Source organism: Mytilus galloprovincialis, chromosome 6, assembly GCF_965363235.1.
Source record: "Mytilus galloprovincialis chromosome 6, xbMytGall1.hap1.1, whole genome shotgun sequence".
Lineage (NCBI taxonomy): Eukaryota > Metazoa > Mollusca > Bivalvia > Mytilida > Mytilidae > Mytilus > Mytilus galloprovincialis.
In genome coordinates, this window is record NC_134843.1 from 41053771 (window position 1) to 41063763 (window position 9993).

A 9993-nucleotide genomic window follows, 5' to 3' on the forward strand; every position below is an offset into this window, starting at 1 on the left:
GCTCCCTAATAATTGATGTAGTGTTTTTATACTTCCGGCCCATGCCTAAGTTACGGTAACAAGCGTTTCATTAGTCTTATCAACTGGTAACATTAAAGACATTATAAAAAGGTACGCATACATCAATACCTACCGATCTTTTGATTCTGATGACCAAAATCTTTCCACATAAAAAATTTCACCATGTCGTTACGTCCTGTATCCACGCCTACGACGTCACCATAAAAAACCGCCGTTATTTGAGGGAGAAACTAGTTTTATTCCGTAAACAAATAAATAGTAACAGGAAGGACAAATATTGATGAACAGACATTCCAGTGACTATGGAATAAAAGTTGTCATGATTTGAAACATGGAAAGTTATTTATTTTTAATTATGATGTTACTAAATAAAGAAAAATCATTCTGTTTACCTTTAAATGCAGTTTTATGTACAGATAATTTGAATGCAAATGTTATTTATCAAAAATGAACGCATGGAAATTGGCGAATTTTCATACTTCAACGAATATAAAAAAAATATGAAACTTTTTGCACACTAATATTTGCATGTACTATCTTGCACAATATGTAAACTCTTATGTTAAATTGAAAAAATATGTCAAACTTACAAATAAGCAGACAATAGACAATAACCGAAAAATGTACATTTTTTTGAAATGACTGATATAGTGTTTGTGGCCCGTAATCGGAAATCATGGCTGAACTCTTTTAAAATTTATTTTACAACCTTTTAGTTCCTCATAATGTTTATGCATTTTGAATATAATGAATTTAGTTTCGATAGCAATGTCTCTATCCAGGGTTTCCTTTAGAAACAATAAACTTTAAACTTTTTACTTTTTGTACAACTTGATCACTCCCTTAATTTCAAGTTGGTCTGGGGCGATTTGACATGTGGGGCGAGTTGTCTTCTTTCATGTACGTTGCTTTTTATGGGAGGGTCTAAAACGCGGAAGTGGAAAACGCGGAAGTGAAAAATTGGTGTATTATAACTAATATCTCTGGAACCGCTTAAGCTAAATCAATAAATAAAAGTGATTCTGAAAGCTATTATAATAGGCTATAAGATTAAATTAAAAAAAAAAATATTTGAAAATGCTTTTTTACCGAAAAGTTGACCGGAAGTGTTTCTTAGTGTGACTCTGACAACACATTTTTGAACATTGAAACTTATATTCACGAAAAAGCATATAACCCGGTCAAAGTCTGTAAATTGATTCTTAAAGACATTTAAATGACAAATAATATGATATAAAGAAAAAAATAAATATATTACTATAAAAGGGCAAAAAGTTGACCGGAAGTCACCCTGGTATATAAATGATGAAGTCAAATTTTCAACTTTGAACTAAAATTCCAAAAAAAATAAAAATCCCGGTCAAAGTCTGTAAATTGATTCTTAAAGACATTTAAATGACAAATAATATGATATAAAGAAAAAAATCTTCTTCGATTACACTTAGTTCAAGTTTTTTTTTCGATTTAGGAGTTGAAAATTCGGTTGATATCTTAGGCGTTTTATTAGGTTTTATGCTACCATTCGTTGAAGGTGTTGTCATCAATTTTTGCTTCAAGGGAGTATTTATAGAAAATTGTGAATCTGGCGCAGGTTCGAATTCAATTCCATAATCATTTGCTCTTGGGTGACTTCCGGTCAACTTTTTGCCCTTTTATAGTAATATATTTATTTTTGTCTTTATATACTATGATGCGAGCGAAAAAAACTAATTATTAATCAATTAATATAATTCATACTTTAATAATGCAATCAAACATAAATAAATTAAAATAATTAATAATCATTACCTTATATGATATAGTGTATAAGGTTGATTAAAAAATCTTTATATACAATTTAATATTTAGGAATAGATTCAAAAGCATTAAACAGACTGTCAGTTAAGACTTTACTATCTTATTTTAATATTTTCCTCATTAATTTTATTACATATTATTTAGATATTTGATATTTATTTTTTTTTTAATAATTTCTAGCTTTAGTTCAGTCCCATTTCAGTATTTTTACGCAAATTTTAGTTTGAAGTTTTTTACTTATTCTTTTACACACAAGATAGGGTTCTGGGCAACATTTTTTTCTTCTATTTGAGGTATGCATTTATATATTTCTATATCATATTAATTGTCAATGAATTGTCTTTCTGAATAATTTTCAGGATTTTGACCAGTCTTTTTATATTTATGTGAATTTTAGTATCAAAGTGTAAATTTCCCTTCATCATTTGTATATAAGGGTGACTTCCGGTCAACATTTTTACCATTTATAGTAATGTCAATATATTTTTCTTTATATCATATTTATTGTTATTGAATTGTCTTTAAGAATCATGTTCTGGATTTTGACCGGGCTTTTTATATTTTTGTGAATTTTAGTTCAAAGATGAAAATTTCACTTCAATATTGGTATACCAGGGTGACTTCCGGTCAACTTTTTGCCCTTTTATAGTAATATATTTATTTTTTTCTTTATATCATATTATTTGTCATTTAAATGTCTTTAAGAATCAATTTACAGACTTTGACCGGGATTTTTATTTTTTTTGGAATTTTAATTCAAAGTTGAAAATTTGACTTCATCATTTATATACCAGGGTGACTTCCGGTCAACTTTTTGCCCTTTTATAGTAATATATTTATTTTTTTCTTTATATCATATTATTTGTCATTTAAATGTCTTTAAGAATCAATTTACAGACTTTGACCGGGTTATATGCTTTTTCGTGAATATAAGTTTTACTGTTCAAAAATGTGTTGTCAGAGTCACACTAAGAAACACTTCCGGTCAACTTTTCGGTAAAAAAGCATATTCAAATATTTTTTTTTTTAATTTAATCTTATAGCCCATTGTAATAGCTTTCAGAATCACTTTTATTTATTGATTTATCTTAAGCGGTTCCAGAGATATTAATTATAATACACCAATTTTTCACTTCCGCGTTTTCCACTTCCGCGTTTTAGACCCTCCCGCTTTTTATTTTCAAATTCCCTGTAGGTACTTAGTGATATTACAATGATTCTGTGTAGGAATAATCTGACCACAACCTCAACATTGGGAAAACGAATTTTAGCCTTTTAGACGTTCCCTCTAAATTCTAAGCTTTGATGTTGTATTTTTAAAAATGTAAGAAATAGTAAGCAAAGTTCTCATAAGTCGAAGGACAGATAAAAACTATGAAAAGAGAGAAAAAAAAAGACGTATATAAATTAACACTCTCCCAAACATGAATGTATATGAAAACATTTAACTCATAAACCTATTTATTTTCACATCCTTTCTGATTATATTTTTTTGTATTTATGGTTATTCATTTTTCATAGCTTCCGAATCCATAGGGACCGGGTCTCATTCAAATTTGGGGTGGGGGGGGGGGGGGGGGTTCTGATTCCAGGTCCCGATTACTGTTCTGTCAGATTTCTGAATCGCGCTTAAAATATCATGCTATGTAGGTAAGAATCGGATTCTCATTTTTTTGTAATTTTCCATGTCCCCCAAGAACTCATTTCACGTTTTCACTGCACAATAATTTGACTTTCACGTGTCACGTTTACAAAAAACTGGCAATCTGGTGTCACACGGGGGTCTCATTGAGGGGTTCAAATCCCGGATCCCGCTTACTGTTTTTTCAGATTCCCATATCCCGCTTAAACTATATACGTACCCAATTCTCATTTTTTTGTCATTTCCCGCTAGACCTCAATTCCCGTTTTCACGACACAATAATTTGACTTTCACGTGTCACGCTTACAAAAAAATCGGCAATCCCACGTCACGCTTAGACCCCAATGAGACCCACTCACGCTTAGAGTAACTTAGACCCTAATGGGACCCACTCCAAAAGATCATGTAATTATCATGATTATAGACATTATCCTATTTGGGCACCTAGGAATATTGGCAATTGACCACAAAATTATACACATTATGATGAATGTTGGTCTTAATGAGGGCAGGAATGCCCTTTAACCGTCGGGCATATAATTGGTTGAAATCCTATCGTGATTTGTCAAAATATTCTCATCATGCTTCATCAAAATATCCCCATCATGATTCGTAAATGGTCTCAAATATTTAACCGTTACCGTAATTGTAGGAAAGAATTTAATGTGATTGGTCAAAATCAGTAAATTTCTTTTTAATCATTGTAAAAAATGTACTTTTTATCGTCATGCACCAAAATTTAATGATAACATCAGGTAGCAAGATTTTTACCCTTATTCATCATGAAAGTATCCCCAATACGAAGCCCATTATTTGAAAAAAGAAGAAGAAAGATTTTGTAAATATATTAGACTATCAACTTCCTTTACAATTCCCTTTGTATAATTTTCTGGTGTTGGACATCATTTCCTTTAGCATGTTACGTATATAATTATATCACAATTTTATGTACCGGTAATTGTTTGTGATATGATGATGTTGTGCAATGGTGCACAGATAGCTATAAAATGTTTACACTAACTTCAGTTGTTTTTTCATGGCATGAAAACTATGGATATACTCTTTATTTGGAATTATATCCAGAAAAGATCTTCATATTAAGGCTAAGCTATTATGACCTATTGGTCAGATTCAAATTTACACACAAAAGAGGATTAGGGTTATAATTTGGATGAAGGGCTAATTTATCAACTTTTTTTTTTTAAATTACAGATCATGGATCAAGACACAGCTCAAACCTTGTTCAAAGAAGGTGCTATTTTTGTATTTCTTGATGTACCAGTTGGAACAGAATTTGGTATTGATTATAATTCATGGAATGTCGGACCAGAGTTCAGAGGAGTTAAAATGATTCCTGCAGGTCTTCATTTTGTTTATTATAGGTATCTTACTTACATTGATTTAAATTATTGTCACTTATATTGAAAAAAGTACTAGATTAAATACTGTGGATTCATTAATTTTCTTGGGTGCCGATTTTCGTGGTTTGAAGAAAACGTGCATAGTCTCGGATATTTATTTTCGTGGTTTTGGCAAAGTCTGCATTCATTCCTTTAGAAAATATGTAATCTGTTGAATATTTATGGTTCCCCATCACTCAGGAAATCCAAGAAAATTAGTATCCAACGAATATTAATGAAACCACAGTATAATTTGTTCTCAGAGTCTAGACAAAACAATTATCAAAGTCCACACTCCACAGACACATGGTTCCTGTATGTTGAGAATGACAGATCAAAATTACATGTTATGGTCTTATGTATTTTTTTATTCAGCAGTCTCTGTAGATACTAAGTAATTTTCAACACAAGATAAATTCAGGTTAATTTCTTCACTAAAAGAAATCAAGCCTTGACTTCATCATTGCTATGCTAGAGGGTCTTAATGGGGTAATATTTTCTGTATTAAAAATTTTAAGGCATATTTTTCTTTTCTTTGAAAATAATGCTTATTGTGTTAGATTATCAGGAATATTGTTGTTGTTGTTGTTATTGGTTTTGGTAGGCGACTTACTTATGTAGTAATTGCGCCTTAATTTCATATAACATAAGTATTATGTATATATACTTTCAGTCCTTAATTTATTTTTAGTATTACGGTTTGGCGAGTTATTATATCAAACTTTGGCGAACATGGTTGACTGAATTACTCAGAAATATATATATATGTTGAGAGACCAAAAAAAAACAACACATAACAGAAGATACATGTAATAGGGAAATGAAAAAAAAGCAAATGATAGTCCCTAATGAGATGCATTATTTATTGATAGGTATCATAAAATTGTATAGAAATGTTATCTGACTGATTATTCACCTTTGTGTCGTCTGTGATATACTTATATAATATCAGGAATATGATTTTACCAGTAATCTGTAATTATATGATTTTTTCCCTGTTATTCGTTCATTTTTAAAATCCAAGGGTGGTGCAAATATTTCATGGGTGGAAGATCAATAGCCTTAAATAGCATTGTCACTTTTATAATTCTAAATGATATAACTTCACAGAACGACGGCCCTTGAAATATGGCAATAGGGCCAAACATTCAATTTATCATTATACATTACGTTTTTAAGATATTTATTAAGATGTATTTACATTTCAGCGCCTGTAATAAGGAAGGTCAAACAGCACCTAGAACTGGATTTTTCTATAACTTCAGAAAGAAAGAAATTGTTGTTCGCAAATGGAACAGATTGTTAGAAGGTAACCTTATTTTTATCAAGTCAAAGTGTCAGAATTAATACAGTTTAATTAGGTTTAATTTCTAAAGAATATTCAGTGACTCGGCTGGTTTGTCCTGGTACACTTGTTCAATTTAGGCAGGTTCCTGGTTTTATTAGGTTTTGGTTCAGATGGGTTTTCCTGTATTAAAATTAAATGAGGTCTGAAGGAAGTACCATCTATCTAGATATTTTGGAATGTGCCTGATGTTTGTTTTGTTCATTATGGGTAAAATTGCTAAAATTTCTCATTGGGAAAAATTCCCTTAGATAGTAATAGTCTTGGAAATCACTTAAAATAGCGAAATTAACTTTTTTTTTTCTTGAGCAAATCACTCACAATAGCTGATAGGAAATTTGCTCAGTTGTACAGTACCTAATAAATACCTGACAACCAGCAGCAGTGATGACACTATCTGTTTAGATGAGCTACCGGAAGAACTATGGGACAGACATGTGTTTGTACACTCAATATACAACATTTTTAGTTAAGACATTAACAACACAGAGTTGATACACAAACAATTTTAATTTACTTTCATTTTTATGTTGACAATCTATTTATACATTTTCTATTTATACTTTCACTTTCACTTCCTCTTTCATAACAACTATTATACTATGACGTCGTCATAAGACAACCCGATTGTATACTTAAATATGTTCAAATGTATTATTTGTATCCTGATGACGGTGCCCTAGGCACCGAAACATGTCGATCAATAAATTTTATGCAGCAGTCCCTCAAGTGTTGTTGTTATAAGACTTTCTACAATACCTAATAAAGTTTTTTAAGTGTTAAAGTAAAAGTGTTTGTGAGGTCACTCTGATTTAATGTTAAAGTCCTCAACATTTTTTATGATTAAAAACACAGGTGCAAGGATTATTATATAGGTTTAATATCTATACTATTAAACGAGAAGACCTCATTTTGTGTGTCACTTCTCTTCCTTCCACAATAAATTAATCATCATGCCTCTGTGTCCTATAGGTACCATGCATAGTTGTATTTGTCATCCATTCTTATGATTATTCAGATTCAGTTATTTTGGGAGAAAAACAGAAAAAAAGGCGTCCAGATATTGTTTCCGTCATCAGACTGACTTTTAGTCATAGATAGATCATTGGTTGCATTAAAATCTAAAAATGAGAAATCAGTTTGTTGTATCTGTACCAGTAAATCAAAATGCCTTGTGTTACAGATATTGATCCAGATATTGATGTTAGAGGAGACATGCTTCAGAAATTTCATGACAATAAAGAGGAAATGGACAGATACTTAGGAGCTTATCCTTATGAAAAGTAAGGGAAACTTTAAAATCTAACTTTTATGATACTATATATGGATTCATTATTATTAGTGGGATAACAATTCTTGTGGATTTCGTGGGTAGAGGTGAATCACAAAATTAAATGGTTAACAAGGTTCATATTTTTTGTAATAAGGTACATGTATACGTATTATGCAGCCTTTTCCAAACTACACATAAGAACACCATTCTATGAAAGGAAAAGCTACTAATTGTTCCTCATGTTGGCAGTTGCTTGTAAAAATGCATCAAAGAGCTCACACCTGACCTTAAGATCAAGGCTTTAATACAAAGACTTTTTAGCTCACCTGGCCCAAAGGGCCAAGTGAGCTTTTCCCATCACTTTGCGTCTGTCATCTGTTGTCAGTCACCCGTCATCGTAAACTTTTACAAAAATTTTCTCCTCTGAATCTACTGGGCCAAATTAAACCAAACTTGGCCACAATCATCATTGGGGTATCTGGTTTAAAAAATGTGTGGCGTGAACTGGCCATCCAACCAAGATGGCCGCCATGGCTAAAAATAGTACATAGGGTAGACATGTAGATTTTGGCTTATATCTCTGAAACCAAAGCATTTAGAGCAAATCTGAAAGAGGGTAGAATTGTTTATCAGGTCAAGATCTATCTGCCCTGAAATTTTCAGATGAATCGGACAACCCTTTGTTGGGTTGCTGCCCCTGAATTGGTAATTTTAAGGAAATTTTGCTGTTTTTGGTTACTATCTTGAATATTATTATAGATAAAGATAAACTGTAAACAGCAATAATGTTCAGCATAGTAAGATTTACAAAAAAGTCAACATGAACGAAATGGTCAATCGACCCCCTAAGGCGTTATTGTCCTTAATAGTCAATTTTTAACAATTTTCATAAAATTTGTAAATTTTTACTAACATTTTCCACTGAAACTACTGGGGCAAGTTCTTTATAGATAGAGATAATTGTAAGCAGCAAGAATGTTCAGTAAAGTAAGATGTACAAACACATCACCATCACCAAAACACAATTTTTTCATGAATCCATCTGCTTCCTTTGTTTAATATTCACATAGACCAAGGTGAGCGACACAGGCTCTTTAGAGCCTCTAGTTATTTATTGTCATGTTCTGATGTTTCTGTTGAGTGTTCATTAAAACTAGATGCCAAATGTCATTGTATAACAAGTACTAAAGTTTTTACACAATATAAAAATGTGAAGTATGATTTGCTGTAACCTTTTTCCATGTCTTTTTATACAAACATTCTTTTCAGCCTGGTATTATGAACAGAAGAATGCTTTTACATCTTTTTCTTTTGGTAAACAACAAATTGATTAGGAAAGAAGGTTGCTATTTCAGATATAAAAAATTACATATTTTATCAGAAAAGGAGAAAAAGTGCAAGGGTTGGTCAAGAAACTGCAATAAAATCTTTTAGTGCTCCTGATAAAGTTAGGGTTAGTTGGAAGGGAGGAAACATATATATTGACCTTGTGAATCAATAACTGAATAATCTATTATTTCTATTTTTTAGTTACAAAAAATGGGTTTCTCTGTCCAGCTGCATGAGCGAGTCTTTAGTGGAAAAACTTCAACCAGAAAATGGGAAAATCTTAAGTGTTTCAGAATTTATATCAGAAAGTAGTGACACTGCAAGCCGTAAAAAAGCAAATGATAATCAGCCAGATAAGTCATTTACAGAACCAACATCTGCAAGAGAAGCAGAATCACAACTACCACAAATGAAGGTACAGCCAGGAACATTTATCAGGTTTACAGAATTACCCAAGAAGAGGTACCCCGAGGGGAGTACTCCAGCAGAAATTACAAAATGTAGCATGGATTCAACTTACATATTAGAAACTCTTTTAAAAGAAAATTTAAATTCCATTGAAAAAGATTTACTTGGAGAAGTTCAATTTTCGTTTATCTGCTTTTTGATTGGACAAGTCTTTGATGGATTTGACCAATGGAAAAAATTGGTACATTTGCTGTGTAGCAGTGAATTTGCATTAAGTAATCACACACAACTCTTTTTAGATTTTGTTGGTGTACTTTATTTTCAAGTTCATGAAATCCCCGAAGATTTCTTTGTTGATATTGTATCACAGAGTAATTTTCTGACGACAACTTTACAAGAATTCTTTTCTAATGTGGAATGTAGTTCTGCTGATCAGAGCCTGAAGAGAAAATGCAGAAAATTCAAAGAACATTTGACCAGTAAATTTAGATGGGACTTTGATTCTGAGCCAGATGAATATGCACCAGTTGTTGTTGATACAAACTAATAAATCTTATCAGTAAAAATATAGTGTTTGAATGTTTATGGGATACTAGTATACTTAGGAAACACCATAGTAATGATATACATGTAGATAAACAGGAATAAATGACCCATTAGCTTTTATTAATAACCTGTTGAAATCTGTTCATAGACACCGTATGGTGACAAGATTATGGCAGTCGTTATCAAATAGTCTGTTTCTGTGTATGTTGGCATTTGTTTTTGTTGCAGTTCA

The 9993-nt window shown here is 31.5% G+C and overlaps 1 protein-coding gene across 1 annotated transcript; it reads left to right on the forward strand.

Annotated features, from left to right (window-relative positions):
* Positions 1-3033: 3033 nt before the first annotated feature.
* Positions 3034-9781, forward strand: LOC143079582 (protein AAR2 homolog). Its single transcript, XM_076254991.1, has 5 exons — positions 3034-3142; positions 4673-4842; positions 6069-6169; positions 7389-7488; positions 9009-9781. The coding sequence occupies exons 2-5, from the start codon at positions 4676-4678 to the stop codon at positions 9760-9762; spliced, it is 1122 nt and encodes a 373-aa protein (XP_076111106.1). The 5' UTR covers positions 3034-3142; positions 4673-4675; the 3' UTR covers positions 9763-9781.
* The last annotated feature ends 212 nt before the right edge of the window (positions 9782-9993 follow it).

Bases quoted from the DNA above. Each gene is read 5' to 3' on its own strand.
- LOC143079582 (XM_076254991.1), top strand. From the start codon at position 4,676: ATGGATCAAGACACAGCTCAAACCTTGTTCAAAGAAGGTGCTATTTTT. The intron at 4,843-6,068 runs GTATCTTACTTA...TTTACATTTCAG, and splicing joins CTTCATTTTGTTTATTATAG to CGCCTGTAATAAGGAAGGTC. The intron at 7,489-9,008 runs GTAAGGGAAACT...TCTATTTTTTAG, and splicing joins GGAGCTTATCCTTATGAAAA to TTACAAAAAATGGGTTTCTC.